Source organism: Tachysurus vachellii, chromosome 10 (genome assembly GCF_030014155.1).
Source record: "Tachysurus vachellii isolate PV-2020 chromosome 10, HZAU_Pvac_v1, whole genome shotgun sequence".
NCBI lineage: Eukaryota > Metazoa > Chordata > Actinopteri > Siluriformes > Bagridae > Tachysurus > Tachysurus vachellii.
In genome coordinates, this window is record NC_083469.1 from 23,155,580 (window position 1) to 23,172,701 (window position 17,122).

The following is a 17,122-nucleotide window of genomic DNA, read 5'->3' on the forward strand; positions in this document are numbered from 1 at the left end:
CAGAAACTGCACTTGAAGTTACAAATGACTTGTACTTAGCTTTGAACCAAGACTGCATGTCACTATTAGTTCTACTTGACTTTAGTGCTGTATTCAATACTATAGATCACAAAATTATCCTAGATCGCTTACAAAATTACACAGGCATTCAGGGACAGGCTTTAAGTTGGTTTAGATTCTACCTGTCTGATTGATACCATGTTGTAGATTTAAATGGTGAATCCTCCAGTTTATTGCCAGTTAATTATGGGGTCCCTCAAGGATCAATTCTAGGACCTCTGCTTTTCTTGATATACATGCTTCCCTTAGGGAACATCATTAGAAGACATGGGATTAGTTTCCACTTTTATGCTGATGATACCGTTATGTATCTCATCAAAACCAGATGAAATAGCTAAATTGTCTAAATTGAGTGCGTTAAAGAGATAAAAGATTGGATGACCTGTAATTTTCTGTTGTTAAACTCTGATAAGACAGAAATACTACTTACCGGTCAAAAAAACAGTACACAGCTCTCACACTTCAACTTCCATTTAGAGAGATGTACTGTTACTACTAGCTCAACAGTGAAAGACCTGGGTGTTATATTAGACAGAAACCTGAAAATCATATCACCCATATTACAAAAGCAGCCTTCTTCCACCTTAGAAATATTGCCAAGCTAATAAACATCCTATCTTTATCTGATGCTGAGAAGCTAGTTCATGCATTCATGACCTCTAGGCTGGACTACTGTAATGCATTACTAGGTGGTTGTCCTGCATCTTTAATAAATAGGTTACAGTTAGTCCAAAATGCAGCTGCCAGAGTTCTTACCAGGTAAATAAAATATGATCATAAAACCCCAATTCTATCATCTTTACACTGGTTACCTGTTAAGTTTAGAATTGATTACAAACTGCTGCTACTTATGTGCAAGGCTCTTAACGGTTTAGCTCCCATGTATCTAACTAGTTTTCTGACACGTTACAATCCTTGACGCTCTCTGAGATCACAAAACTCAGGACTTCTGGTAGTTCCCAGAATATTAAAGTCTACTAAAGGTGGTAGAGCATTTTCGTATTTAGCTCCCAAACTTTGGAATAGTCTTCCTGATAGTATTCGGGGCTCAGACACACTTTCCAAGTTTAAATGTAGATTAAAAACATATCTCTTTATTCAGGTGTACACGTAAAACTTCCCATAATCTTGTGCTCTAATACATCAGACCAAATGCACATTATCATCTTGTGCTCGCTAATATTATGAACAGCAGCTACGTTAATTCCTCTCCACTGCTTCTCTCTTTCTACCCATCCTGAGGCTGCAAAGACAAAGGGGATTTGTATGAAGCTGCAAGATTTTTACCTCAGCCCAGAAATGCACGTGGGCTTGACGTGTCAAAATAACGCTGACGTCTTGCCTTGAAATGTATATTCAAATCATATATATATATATATATATATATATATATATATGTGTGTGTGTGTGTGTGTGTGTGTGTGTGTGTGTGTGTGTATTGAATATACTTTTCAAGGCAAGACGTCAGCGTTATTTTGTATTTTGACACGTTGAGCCCACGTGCATTTCTGTGCATTTATATATATATATATATATATATATATATATATATATATATATATATATATATATATATATATATATATATGTATGATTTGAATATACATTTCAAGGCAAGACGTCAGCGTTATTTTGACACGTCAAGCCCACGTGCATTTCTGGGCTGAGGTAAAAATCTTGCAGCTTCATAAAAATCCCATCGGTCTTTGCAGGAGTTGGGCGCTCGTGCTTCCCAGACGGCGTCACCATGGAAGCGGTTTGTCATCATGCTGCGCCATTTTGATTCCCGTTCTAGAAGCGACGCGAACGTCTACCGTGACCGCGAATAAAACTGCAAAAAAGTCTCCAGGCTTGAGCACCACGAGTCTGATGTTAAAAGAAGATAAACTCATCGTGAGCTGTTTCTAGTCGGAGACCGCGCTCTTTTGTGACGAGGCTAATTCATCGCAACGTAGGAATGGGATGCCTGTGTACTGTATGGCGGAGTGTTTGCACAAGTTAAGCTCGCAGCACCCTGAATTGGTGACTAGGAAGAAAACATGCCGCTAAACATAACTAGCTGTTTGTTCCGTACAAAGAGGTTCTATTTCACGTTTTGAATGCGTTGTCGTGATGAGTATCGTAGGCATGGCAACCTAGCTAGCCAAACTCTTGCCGTAAAGAAGTGTTGAAGCGGTTCCTGTCAGTTTTACGTCCTAAAGATGTAACAGTTAGCTTAGCTAGCTAGCTAGCCTGGTTACAATAACTAGTAGGTTGAGTTTGTTCTAAGAGTAACCAGAATACCGCAGTGCCTTAACTGCAGGTCGGGTCTAGCTTGCAACAGTCATATCAGCAAAGCTACAGGTTGTTTAGACACGTTTACTTATTTTTTTATCACCACTCAGTGTTGTTGCTTTTGATATATTTGTCTTTTTTCAGCAGTTAGATTAGAGTTTTTTTCGTGTGTGGCATTTTCACACGCTCTCACATTAGACTGCTTTCTTGGTGACCACTTTTACAAATCTGTGCTCACACAACCTACTGTCAGGTGAGCTTGATAAAATCTCAGCAAGTCTATAGGCTCTTACAAATCACCTGCATTCGCTCAGTAAGCTTGGCCTTGAACAGACTCTGGAGAGCTCAGGCAATGATGATTTATGGATTAATACCTCTGGAGTTACACGAACAACTTCTTGATCACAGGAACTACCAAAATCGAACAAATGGGGTAGAAGAGCTGAAAAGCATCCTCTCTGAGCTGGACCCAAAAACTGTTTCCTTTGACAGTATTGTGGAATTCATCTACTTTTTGCACAAACTTCTGGACGATCCCAACTTTAAAGTTTTGTATGGCACTTTACAGGTCCTGAACCTCCTCGTTCAAAAGCTGGATTATGATGTGGACCAATATTACAAACAGATTGCGCACGTGGCTCTCAAAACTCTGGGTGGGACACATGCTTTTCCGCGGAATGAATACATGAACATTTTTCGGCAGCTCATGAGGATAGTGGGGCCACAGAAAGTTCTGGATCTTGTAACAGGGCACCTGAAGCACAAAAACTCAAGAGTCAGAGAGGATGTCCTCCACATCATTACAGCTGCCATGCTCGCTCACCCCAGGAAAGACTTCAACATCCCACATCTGTGTTTTCTAGTTGCTCCTTATCTCGCAGACAGCAAGAAGAGGGTACGACATGCAGCCCTGGAGCTCTTCGCTGTTTTCGACTACTGTCTTGATACAGGCAAGAAGCAGCCAATCATGAAGGCTATAGACAGGGTGGAGCTCACCGGTGATGCCGAGGGCCTTATGGCTGCCGTACAGGCACGAAGGGCCAGGCACATCCTTCCTCGGCTATCTGCAGACGGTACAGTGGAATACGCTTTGGTTATCCCCAAACCCGGCCAGCGACGCACGCCTCAGTTTGGCTCCGGAGCCGATCTGGACTGGATCCTTAATGGGGGGAGATCAAACAGTGCGAGGAGTCAGCGGACGGACGTGGACTCGGAAGGGCCAAATGCCTACAGCAGTATCGGCTCTGTGACTGAGAATATGCCATTACAGAAGAGGATAATTAGTGCCGGCAAGGGCAAAAACAAGCTGCCCTGGGAGAGGTCAAGCCTTCCATCTGCAGGAAATCAGGAGCCCTGCAGTGCAATGAATGGAAGATTGACTGATAAGGTATTAGCTCATGCCTTTAATATTTGAACTGTCCACAGAAACTTGATCAGTGATCACAGCTGCCCCTCTTAAGCTGTCAGTTGGTGGATCATTAAGTTGTGAGTTGTAGAAAATTTAATATTGTTTCATATATTTTGTTCTCTCATGCAACCAGAACCGAAAAGAGGGAAATACTCTTTAAACAAAAATTTGTTGTTTAATATGTTGATGCAATGTAAAGGCATAATTTGCATGCTGATTCATTTTTCAAGGGTTTAAGGTGAGCATATGTTAGCAGATCTGTGGTATTTCAGCTGTACAAGTTTCTATCTAGGATCTGGATGTGTGCAAATTAAATATCAGGGTTGGACAGTGTCTGCCAGTTCATGTGCCTGTCTCTCCTGTCTAGAGGTTTATCTGTAAAATGATCAAAATGAATGTCTAAATTAGCAAATAACTATGTGAGTTTGTTTTTATGGGCACAGAGTTCAGTATGTAGTAGAGGCTTTTCCCTCATTAAATTTGAACTCAGTGTGAATGCTCAGCATATTTTCTAATTAGGCTAGTGGCCTAATCAAAGGTGTGTGTGTGTGTGTGTACGCGTATGTTACATCAGCTGGAGGTGACACGCCAAATGGTGGGAATCACATGATTCTTTCATATCCTTTAATCTAAGATTAGGTTGTCAAAAGATAAGAATCATCTTAAAATGAGCAAAATATCATTCAGTGTAAATTTTGGAATAATCTATAGTAATGGTTAAAGCCTTCATTGGTATGTCAGTAAAATAAACTTTCAACTCACTCAAAGATCAGGTCTACATAAAGAGCATGTTCTTTGTTACGTTTAGATGTACTACAAAACCTGAAAAAACCGCAAGCCTACGTTCTAAAAACCCTCCAAACAAGTGAAATATTAAAAACCTGTGCTATTAGATTGTTCAGTACTTAACCAGTGACGTGTTCCTTTCAGTTCACTGAATGGTTTCAGCAGTTCATACAATTCCACCCATGGTTCCAAGTGTTTTTCTTTTTATACCTGCCTTCTCAACCTACCCCATCCGAATGCTCTTGACCCTTCAGTGCGCTGACTCATGGAATCTAGTTGCCATGTTGCCAAGATTGTTAACAGCTGCTAAGAACGTGAAAAGATTGCTCGGAAAGGCTCATCTGTCACACAGAGAAAGAGAGAGAAAATAGAGACAGTGCAGTGATCTGGTTACAGGCTCCCACAATGCCGCTAAATGGCTCCTACATATTTTGTTCACCTTGCTGTGCTTCATGACACCTGAGCCAAGCACTAAGGGCTTTGGCAAGGGCCACAACATGGATCATTCTCAAAGTGACTATTTTATTGGGAAGAAATAAATCACCTTCATATTCACTTAAGCAGATATAATCCTTAGTTCTTTGTATACAAGCAGGTGAATCAGTGAACGTGACTGATTGTATTTATCTTCGATCCAGATTATTGATCAGTATGGCGTTTCATTTAGCCCGCTCTTGAAACAAATTTTTTAGGGTTTCTGTGTCAGAGAGAGGGAATTAATTTAAAGAGGGAAGTTTGTTAAAAGATTTGTTTTATTTAATTATAATTTTAAACATGATTTTTTTTGTTTCTATATTTCTGTAAAGCTACTTTGAGACAATATGAATTGTTAAAAGCGCTAAATAATTAAAGTGAATTGAACTGAATTAATCCATAACAACATTTCATTCACTAGAACTCATTTTGAGCTATTTGACTAATTCTTATAGAGTAAATCCTGGCTACTCAGTGGGCGGTAATTTGTTCTGGCCCTTCAAGTAGATGACAGATGATGACAGATGAGAACTTTTCTTCTGTTCATTTCTTCCTTCAGTTTTTTTTTTTTTCCAAAAAAAAAGTGCACCGATGTTGTTGTAATGCGTTTTCAAAATACAACGAGCATGTATAAATGTAGGGAAGAAAAATCTTGGGTGTCTTATGGTGCAAAAATACAACACATGGGCTCCTCTGTTGTTGTTGTCATCTCTTATATTGCAGACCTATATTGCATATATTATAAGACAGATGTCTCTGGCCCCTTATTTAGGATACTTTTCAGGAACTGGTCCCCAAGACAAACTATTTGAATAGCTCTGGTGTATATTGTTGCCACTTCTTAATAGCTAACTCACTCAGCAACATAATTGTATGCAGACAGACATACTATTGTATTATAACTAAGTTTTTTTAAAAAAAAATCTTTCACAACAAAATTGTATTATTGTTCATAATTGAATCGATCAAAATGGTGACAGGTTGTGGAAGAGAGGAATAGCTTTTCTTCTTGCTCTCAAGGCAGCCGTGTTGTTTGAGAATCTCCAAGCTCCCTGCAATGGCGACTGAAGTTGTGTCTAATTAAGCCACTGAGCCGCTGGGGAAATGTTTCTTACTTTCCACCAAGTGCTTTTCCTCAAATCTCAGAGAAAGAATTCCCAGCGACAGAGCAATTAATGATAGCTGGATGTTGTCAAGACACAGCAGTTTGTTTGCATTTAATTTCTAGTTATGTATCACTGTCAACAGGTTTTTGAGAGAAAATATTATCAATATAGATTCTTAAAAAGAGAAAAGGAAAAAGAAAAGTTTGAAAATGTAACCATTATTTCATACCATTTTCTTAAAGGTGCCAATAATTCTAATAAAAATGTGGACATTTGAATTATACTCGATTTGTTTGTTACTTTCTCTCTAATAGGAACAGCTGCATGGCCTTGGCCTGTATGTGCAAAACGTTTAAAAATAAAAAACTTTTTAATTTATCAGTTGTTAAATGTATCCAGTTTTATTTTATTTCTCCTGTCTTTACAGAGGATTTGTTTATATAACTTTTAGTTTCTTGGCAACGCCATTGCAGCTCTACATTCTCATTGCTGGGCTGAGTGGTGGAAGTTTCTCTCTCTCTTTCTCTCTCTCTCTCTCTCTCTCTCTCTCCCCCTCTCCCTCTCCCTCTCCAATGGTTTGGCACAGAAATGTAGCTAACAACCATGTCTGTTATGGCTGGGTTTTGGAAATGGAACGCATCCCAGATGTATTCTCTCTTTGCTGTTAGTAACAGCCACTCTTCTGGGAAGACTTTTCACTAAACTTTAGATGATAGCTTTGGGAATTTGTGTCTATTCAGCTGCACGAGCATTAATGAGGTCAGGTACTGATGTTGGCTAAGGAGGCATGGGGCTCCAGTTCATCCCAAAAGGGTTTAGTGGGCTGAGGACTGGGCTCAGTGCAGGATGCTCCAGTTCTTCCACACTAACCTTGGACATTTTTGACCTTACATGTGTAAAGGGCCATGTCATGACGTCTCATTCAAAGATATCAATCAACTGTTCAGGGAATGAACACGTATATTTGTGATAGCCAAGTGTCCATAAGCTTTTACACATTAGTAGTGCACACAGCTGTACCAAAAAAAACAGCTCCTGCGTCTAGCCTTGAAAAGATGGATAACTACATTTTTTTTCTTTTCTGTTAGTCAAGCCGTGAAGATCTCACTACCTCCATGAGGCTGAATCAGGAAACTTGTATCACCCACTCTGGTAAGTACATCTCACTAGGTCTCTGTATTACTTTTTATCCTTTTGGTCCTACTGTTTCTTTGTCTATGTCTTGTGTAGTATGTTTCATCATAATTAATAATGCAAAGTGCTTTAGATAAATGGTGACTCATTAAAACTTGACTAAGCGTTTTTTTTTCTTGAGTAGAAGTTTATTTAAATGCTTATAAAGGTTTTTTTCTAACAAAAACCTAGAAACGTTCAGGTAATTAAAAAAAAAAGACAAACATGGGTCGAGTAATTTAATATACAAAGAAGTAGGCAAATTTAAAAATATACCATATTCTTGGTTAGCAAATATATTTGGTTTCATTTTCATGAATAGTTTGTCATAAGGCATCTTTTACACACCACTCGTCCACATGGGTAGCTGGGGAACTTTATGAAGGGGTCTTTGTGGCTCAGCATTGCATTAGTCAAGCCACTCATGCATCCTGATGCAGATGTTTGTAAGACCCCAAAAATTATCCCAGAGGTCCTTTAAATAAACCAGTATACAGAATGGAAAATCTGTGTTATGTAGTGGAGAATAAAATCTTGTTTGTTAAGAAGGATACTAAAGTTTACTTACACTGCAGATCCTTAATTGCAACACATTGTTTAGACTTTAGTTAAATACAGCATGTTGGTAATGGTAACAGATTCTCTTATGGTATTTAGGATCAGGAGAACCACTTCAGTCCAACTCTTCAGGCCGGAAAAGAGAAATTGGAGTCAGACTTTGCCGAAGTGGCAGCCTTGACTCGAACCCAGATATTTTCAAAGCAGTAGCCACAAACGATTCTGAGAGAGGTGACTCCTTGACACTATAATGTAAAATTATATGGTGGCCAAAGATAGTATTGTAATACAGTCAAGTTAGTGATTAAAATGTTTTTTCCAGACACAATTTGTAGCACAAATCATACCATGCTCATAGGTGCTCTTTTCATTGCAGGTGTTCCCAAGACGTGTCGGCTGCAAGGGTCCGGAAATCCCAATGTGGAACGTACTTTTTCTCTTCCGTCCAATCCTACTCCTCCTGGCTCCTTCCTGCTACCCTCCTACCCTCTGGCCTCTCTGCCAGGGGTTCAGTTAACTCCCACACTGTCCCGCAGATGCCATGCTGACTCCACACTCTCCATGTCCAACACATGGCCCAACAATCGAGAGCTGAGCCCACGACACAGGGAACCCAGTTCGTGGAGGAATAATTCTGGTGAGGACAAACATAAACATTAAACAAAACATGTCTAAAATACCATTAAAAAATAAATAAATATAAAATATAAAAATTATTTCACAGTATCAGTATTTTACAGAATTTATTAGAGAAATTGCATATATCTGTTAGGAGATGCCAACACTAGATACTAAATTGTTATTAAAACATAAACAGTTATGCAGTATACAGTTCTACTCCGTGTCAAATAATAAACCCTGCACATTCTGTACGGATATGTTTGTATATGGTCAGGTAGATTTACACAAGGTAATCCTAGTACTAGGCCAAGTGGTAAGGTTCAATTATAGAAAACCTGAAGAATACAGAAATACACGAAGGGTTATACTGGTGCGTGAAAGTGTGAAAATGTTGGTATTCTGTCAGATAAACTGACTGGCACAAAGTAAACTTTTGATAAGGACAGATTTAATTGCGCGGACATGAAGGCACCGATAATGGAATGCCCATTTGTCCTCATAACAACTGTCGTCTCTTAATCAGATGAAAAAAGTGATGTGGGACATAAATCGAATGTAATTGATTGCTTAAAGCATTGTCATCAACATTGAGTTCATTTCTCCACTTCTTGCTCTTCTGTCCAAAGGCTAAAAAGGTTTAAACAGGCTTCAAATGATTTTACACATTCAAATGATTTTATAAAAGATACACATGGGATCATTCTAAATGCAGTATTGTGGGTGTTCTCGCTTCCATCAGTCCTGCCTACTCTTCAGTACTCTAGCGTTAATTTTCTTTTGAGTTTGTCTGTAAAATAGTTGATGCTCTAGATATAGTAAAAAGCTGTCCTTGGGTGATTTTTAGGTAATATCACTTGGGTACCATAATATTTGCATGCAGATTTCTAACTTTATAATGGTTTTTACCTTAATATATTTTTGTGTCTTTCTAATGGTGAACTGGCCACTCATTGTTGTCACTAAGGTTTTAGACTGATAAACTGTCTTTATAATTTGACGATTGGATAGAACAAGTAACTGTTGGTCTTTTAAATGTTAATCGCTGTGTTCACTTTAGTAAGGAAATGGGTTTCCTCCCTGACGTTTTATTTTCTCATGCTTGATCATTTCATGAATGTGATTCAGTAGAGCACAATGTCTTTGAGCTAAGAGGTAGATTCACACACTACATCCTTGTATACTGTGAAAGAAGAACCTTTAATCCCCAAAACAGGTGAGGCTGGCTCCACCAGGTGTTCTCCGATGCATGCTTCTCGGACTAGCTTTGCACAGGATGCAGGGAACCAGAGAGATCAGCGTAGCAGGAATCTCCACCTCGACCTGACTGGCATGGGTCTGCAGGAACCAGATGAGGAGCAAGTGGATAAGGAAGAGGTGGGTGTGCAAAATTTGTGAATGAACTCTTGTGGTGGCAGTTTTGATCTACATGTAAAAAACACACTTGGACTCCGAGGTGGTGGTAAAAGCAAAGAAGTAAAGAGAGAATTTTATTTTGCTGCTGCAAAAGGCATCTTCCATACAGTGTAGAGTGTCAAGTCTACACAGTGAAGAGTTTCAGCTCTCCCTTTTGTACCCTAGGGTTGTGAGTGCGTAGCCTGGTATGTGTGTGTGTTGGTATGTGTGTGCATCTGTGTTTGTGACCTCCCAGGTCACTGAATATTTATCCCCTTGAGTTACCCCTTTTAAGTAATCACCTCAGCAAGGTAAGATCTTATTCAAGTTTTCAATTCAATTCAAGTTTATTTGTATAGCGCTTTTTACAATGGACATTGTCTCAAAGCAGCTTTACAGAACATAAACATAGAGCAGAAGGTAACATAAGGAATAATATAAAGAATTAATATAATAAAAATTCAAGATATATATAGTTCACAGTATGTATGTATGTACGTATGTATATGTATTTATCCCCAATGAGCAAGTCTGAGGCTTATCAAGTGCATGCACACACACTCTTCTAAAGTTCCCAACTTTTTAGCACGTGGAATGTTTATGGTATGAACAAGGGCCTCCTGTTCTCTCTTTATATGAAAGCACATATAAACTCTCATGATATTTAAAATTTCCACTACATTTCCCTCCTTTTCGTCCTTTACTGACACCATCAGTAACAGAAATGATGCAGTCAGTAACAGTAATGTGAATATCTTCACATTCGCCGATATGGGGTCTCTGGCTTCCCCGGGGACCCACTCCTGTGGTTAACGGCCTGCCAAAAAGAATTTCAAATGGACTCGGGTTAGCTCTACCTCTTGCTCATGCTAGCATGTGCAACAACACTATTGGGAGGATTCGACCCCTGACAAGCCTGTTTCAGCGCAGCTTTTTGCCAATTTCTTTTTTAGTGTGCTATTTTCCCTTTCTATCGCTCCACTACTAGCTGGATGATAGGCTCTGTGTTGTTTTAGGTTAAACCCTAAGTATTCACTGACTTTTTGTAGAGCCTGATTTATGAATGGGGTGCCATTATCACTGCCAATTCTAAATTCAAATTAAATTTATCTGTATAGAGCTTTTAACAATTGACATTGTCTTAAAGCAGCTTTACAGAACATAAACATAAAACAAAAGGTTAATATAAAGATTCATATAATACAAAAATTCATGATGAATATTAGATATATTTAAATGTATTTATCCCCAATGAGTAAGTCTGAGGTGACTCAGATGACTGTGGCAAGGAAAACTCCCTTGGATGGTAGGAAGAAACCTAGAGAGGAACCAGACTCAAAGGGAACCCATCCTCATTTGGGTGACACTGGAGGTGTGAAAATATAATGTACAGCTTGACAAATGTATTGATATGGAGGTTGTTGTCCTCAAAAACCACATGTAGTGGGCATCTCCTCATAGTATGTCCGAATATTTCATGAGTCCAACTGGAGCTAGTAAATCTCTAGATCCCTCTGGATCCTCAAGTGGTAAACCTCATTTCAGTGAAGGTCATGGCACGAAAGACAATTGGAGCTGGTACAATTTCTGGATACCTCGGGATGGGTAGAAAGAGTGAAGCAGGAGTGGAATTAATGTAGCTGCTGTTCATAATATTAGCGAGCAAAATATGATGTGCATTTGGTCAGATGTATTAGAGCACAATATTGTGGGATGTATTCTGTGTATGCCGGACTAAAGAGATATGTTTTTAATCTACATTTATACTAAGAAAGTGTGTCTGAGCCCCGAATACTATCAGGAAGACTATTCCAAAGTTTGGGAGCTAAATACGAAAACGCTCTACCAACTTTAGTAGACTTTAATATTCTGGGAACTACCAGAAGTCCTGAGTTTTGAGATCTCAGAGAGTATCAAGGATTGTAACGTGTCAGAAAACTACTTAGACCATTAAGAGCCGATCTAAACCACTCTAAACCGTTAAGAGTCTTGTACATAAGTAGCAGCAGTTTGTAATCAATTCTAAACTTAACAATAGCCAGTGATGAGATGATAAAATTGGGGTTATATGATTATATTTTCTTGTCCTGGTTAGAATTCTGGCAGCTGCATTTTGGACTAACTGTAGCCTATTTATTAAAGATGCAGGACAACCACCTAGTAATGCATTACAGTAGTCCAGTCTGGAGGTCATGAATGCATGAGCTAGCTTCTCAGCATCAGATTAAGATAGGATGTTTCTTAGCTTGGCAATATTTCTAAGGTGGAAGAAGGCTGTTTTTGTAATATTGGTGATATGATCTTCAAAAGACAAGTTGCTGTCTAATAGAACACCCAGATCTTTCACTGTCGAGATAGTAGCAACAGTGCATCTCTCTAAATGGAAGTTGAAGTGTGAGAGTTTCTGTGTACTGGTTTTTGGACCGATAAGTAGTATTTCTGTCTTATCAGAGTTTAACAACAGAAAATTACAGTTCATCCAATCTTTTATCTCTTAACACAATTAATTTAGACATTTTAGCTATTTCATCTGGTTTTGATGAGATATATAACTGGGTTTTGTAAGCATAAAGATGGAAACTAATTCCATGCCTTCTAATGATGCACCCTAATTCTCTCAGGAATTCCCCATCGTGGAATAATTTCTGTTACCTTATTTCTGTTACCATCCCTCCTTTTGGAACGTGGTCTTTACCATGTGTCAATTTAGCATAAAAAGGAAACAATTTTTTTGGCAAACGCTGTTTCCCTGAGGGACGATACCAAACACCCTGTTTTTGGACACATCTCAGCTTTCTCCATCGTTGTTTCTCCTCACGATCACTCATACCCTGTAATTCAGTGAGATGTAGGATAGAAGAAGTCAGTTTAGTCATGATGTTTGAGTTTTGTTTCTGGTCAGGTTGTTTTGCTGCTGCCTTTTCCACTGCATCAGCTTTAACCTGGAGATGGAAATAGGATCGTTATTACACGTATGCGCTTCACATTTACATACTGTAATTGCTTTTGGAAGTAGGATTGCATCCAGGAGGTCAAAAATCCCACATGGTTCCACAATGTCCCAAAGTTATGTGTAATGCTGAAGGCATACCTGCTATCAGTATACACAGTCACAGTCTTACCCTCTGCTAATTTACAGGCTTGTATAAGGGTGGTAAGTTCTGCCGCCTGTGCTGAGTAATGAGATGGGAGCTTACCTGAAAGTAAAATTTTTGTTCAGGGAGTCTACTGCAAACCCCACACAGGTTTGACTTGTTTTTTGAGTTCCTGTCCATGAGCAATAGCACTCAGCGGTGCCTCTAAAACAGCCTAATCGGTTATGAACATCCTACAGTATGAACACATGCCAAAAAAGACATTACCTGTTTGAGCCTTTTTTGTCCTGTAATCGGATTTTGGCGTAATGGTCACTGGAGGGCAATTTTTAATCAGGCCTACATCATATTTTTAATCCGCCCACAACTCTTTGGGCAGCTTTTGTAATCGCATGTCTGAAGATTCTAATTCAGGCAAGGTCTTCACCATGGTTTGCACCTTGGGTCGGGATCTGATCAGTTATCAGGACGGATCTCCACATCTCTTTTCGCCCTAGCCATCCAATTTAGTGGTGTGCTATATGCATTCAATTTTGAGCTGTAAAAAACAGCTGGCATGATTGGGTTTGCTCCCAATCATGAGTCTGTGCGACATGTAACGTCAGATTTTAGCAGATTTGGCTAAAGAGAGATGCAGAGATGCATGGTTCATTTGGAGTGGGTGTGGATAACCAGCTCGAGTTGAAACTAGAGATAAGTCTTACCTCTACAGCACATCTGTGCTCACTCCATATCAAACACTTCAATATCAGCACATCTGGCTTATCTAACTTTCTGTACCATTCTTTCTCATAGCGCTCATCTGGTTTGTGTCTGTGTATGTTTGCAGTGCAATGCAAAGCTTCTGGTTTTATGTAGTCTGTGTGAGAAGGAGAGGTGAAAGTTTTTGCTCTTCCCACAAGAGAGCATGTGATATTAGTAAAAGAAAAATCACACAGTTTCCATCTACACATCGAGCAGAAGTCTGGGATCATGTTTTACAAAGCAGGAGTCATCTCCCCATTCTATCTAAAGGCCTAGTGATGTGCTGATTAGATTTAAATTTAGTTAGCACATCAAATCTCGATCCAACAGATTTATTGGGCAGCACTAAGGGAGAAAAAAGAGAATTTAAATTGTTTCTGTGTAGTTACGGTTTCGCACCTTGATGAGAACGTCTCAATTGCTGATGCTCCCGTAGTAAACAGGGAGCGATTGCTCATTCTAGGTGAAGTAGAAAATTCACACAATCGTATCACAGAGTCAACTAGAAACTGTGTCTGTATTTGTTCGACTAGGAATGTAATCACTGGCATTTCTTTAAACCTGGGCTCATTATATTTAGCATAGGTTTCATTTACAAGTGTAATAGCAAACTCTGATTCTTTGCTAGACATTGAATTAGTAACAGGTACAAATGGAACAGTTAGCTTAAGATTTTCTTCCTTGCATTGCATAAACGAGTTAGACTTACCCATCCCTGGGTGCTCACACACCACAGACCCGTGGGTGTAGAAGCAGCAGCAGTATAACAGGGTGGTGGTTGGTTATTGTTCGTCTGCGGGGGCGCCTGAGGTGGCGGTCAGGGCGGGCAGCCATCTAGGTCTACAAGAGATTTAAAACACTGAAGCGAGGAAGATTGTAAATTAGTTTGTGTGTTTGCTCTGGTTTGAGCCACAGTTGCCCACATATTATATGCAACCCAATCTACTTCTCGTCTCTTTTTCCCTTTTTTCTTTGCAGCCTCATGCTCTTGCAACTTTTCTCTCAACTTTTCTAAGTGCCTTTCGATAAAACTACCCTCTTCTGGAAATCCACAGTCCATCCCCCACATGTGATATTGCAATACAGAACTAGGTCCATAATTAGTTATCATAAATTCAATATTAGGATGTTTACATGCCCTTAAAAAATCGTCATTCCCATCTTTGGGACTCCACCACCTATGTCCGTAACCTATTTTTTTTTCCCCTCCTGACTATTTTTTTTCCCCCCTCTTTTTAGTTTGCTTTTACCTGCGCAGGTTCCCTTCGCTGTGCTCGTCAGCATGCAGCTGTGGCTTTCCTCAGAGCTCCCTGAAAGTAGTTAACATGATTAAAGCATTCATGTTGCGGCGCACAGTCAGTTTCCAGAACTGTTCAAATAACTTTACCGGTTCCCGGAACCGTTGGCCTGAATCCAAACTTAAATTCTGCCTATCCTTGATAATATAAATAAATCGAAATCTTACCACTTACTTCGGACCAGACGGATCAGGGATCAACCTCAAGACTGGCACACAGACGATGGAATCTCAGTGGAACCTTCAAAAATGTGGTGGATGTTTTGATCTACATGTAAAAGACCCCTGGTGGTAAAAGCAAATAAATAAAGAAAGAATTTTATTTTGCTACTGCAAAAGGCATCTTCCATACAGTGTATCATGTCAACACAGTGAAGAAGCAAATTCTAGAGTTTCAGCTCTCCCTTTTGTACTCCAGGTGTGTAGTGTGTAACCTGGTATATGTGTGTGTGTGTGTGTGTGTGTGTGTGTGTTTTGGTGACCTCCAAGGTTTACCCCCTTGAGTTACCCCTTGTGAGTTATCACCTCAGCAAGGTAAGATCTTATCAAACGCATGCACACACACTCCTGTAAAGTTCCCAACCTTTTAGCATGTGGAATGTTTATGGCAGGACCAAGGTCCTACAAGGGCCAACAAATTTCCACTACACTCTAAGAAACAGTTCTGATTCAACCTCCAAATGCTGATAACACAACTCCAACATTCTGTTTATAGAAGTATTATGATCTTGATAGTTTTAAAGTGTTATTGCCTTATGCCTCATGCACCACATCAAAGAGTATAGGTGTATTTGGACTGGATGTATTAGGCTCAATGTGTGTTTTTGCAGATGATGAACTCCCTGCGCTCCTTGCGTAACAGTGCTGCCAAGAAGCGGGCGAAGGCAAGCATGAGTGGCTCCGAGCCGGATCCAGACAGTCCGGACTCGGCCGTTAAACTTGAGCCAAACCTGGACTCGTCCTCTCAGACCTCTCCATCTGTGACAAGCCCAATGAGTGAGAGCAGCCTGTCCAGTCTCTATTCTCCTACCACTCCCACCATCAATGCCACCAAGAGCAGGTACTAATATTTATTATATTTTTTATTTTACTTATTTGTTTGTTATAGATTAGTTTTTGCAGGAACTTTGTCCAGACATATACAAATACTTCTTCCAAAAAGATGTTACATCTAAATGCTACGGTGGCCAGGAAGTGCAAAACCAATTAAAAAATCCGAAAACACATGAACAAATCCCAAAACAAATTAACAAATCCCAAAACACATTAACAAATCCCAAAACAAATTAACAAATCTGAAAACAAATTAACAAATCCCAAAATAATCTAGATTTGTAAAGTTCGTCGAGACGAACTTTGATGGTGGCTTTGACGGTGCAAGTATTCGCAAAGGCCGGTGCTTTTTGGAGGCGAGTGGACATAAGGGTCAGTGTTACTTTTGGAGGCAAGTGGACAGAAAGATTGTGAAAGCTACTGGACCGCTAGGGTGCCAATACTTTTGGAGGCGAGCGGACATTAGCATGTGACGTGATCCGAATACCCATGAGGCAGTTCCCCTCATTGTGCTGAGTGTTTTGATATGTCACATGTCCATGTTGTGCAAATTTTTGATTTCGCTTATTTTGGGGGCGGGGCTACACGTGACGTCACGTGACGTGAGCAAAATACACGTGGGGCAGTTCCCCTCATTGTGCTGAGTGTTTTGATATGTCACATGTCCATGTTGTGCTAATTTTTTATTTTCACGTGACGACACGTGACGTGACGTCACCATAACACACGTGAGGCACTTCCCCTCATTGGCCTGAGTGTTTTGATATATGACATGTCCATGTTGTGCAAATTTTTGATTTCGCTTATTCTGTGGGCGGGGCTACACGTGACGTCACGTGACGTCACCAGTATACCCGGTGGGGTGCCAATACTTTTGGCAAAAAGTGGCTACTGAGGGTTTGGACATTTCATGTCAATACTGCAGTCATTATGGGATTGTACTTATTATTATACTGCATAGAACACAGGAGAGAAGCCGTGCCTGAGCTCTGCGCATGCTGCGTGTGTGAAAGCTTAGAGGAATTTTAGGAATTCCCCATTCAAGTCTATGGGACGTTCCATCGTCGACTACGGGAAAACC

At 39.8% G+C, this 17,122-nt stretch overlaps 1 protein-coding gene across 3 annotated transcripts in view; it reads left to right on the top strand.

Annotated features, from left to right (window-relative positions):
- Positions 1-1,815: 1,815 nt before the first annotated feature.
- LOC132852864 (TOG array regulator of axonemal microtubules protein 1) overlaps positions 1,816-17,122 on the top strand; it is a 40,501-nt gene continuing 25,194 nt past the window's right edge. Inside the window, exons 1-6 of one of the 3 annotated variants that reach the window (XM_060880352.1) lie at positions 1,816-3,721; positions 7,197-7,260; positions 7,939-8,070; positions 8,216-8,476; positions 9,674-9,834; positions 15,819-16,048. In XM_060880352.1, the coding sequence (XP_060736335.1) occupies positions 2,687-3,721; positions 7,197-7,260; positions 7,939-8,070; positions 8,216-8,476; positions 9,674-9,834; positions 15,819-16,048 (1,883 nt within the window). In that variant the 5' untranslated portion in view covers positions 1,816-2,686. The remainder of the gene's footprint in view (positions 3,722-7,196; positions 7,261-7,938; positions 8,071-8,215; positions 8,477-9,673; positions 9,835-15,818; positions 16,049-17,122) is intronic. The other 2 variants (XM_060880351.1, XM_060880353.1) reach the window with 2 other exon arrangements.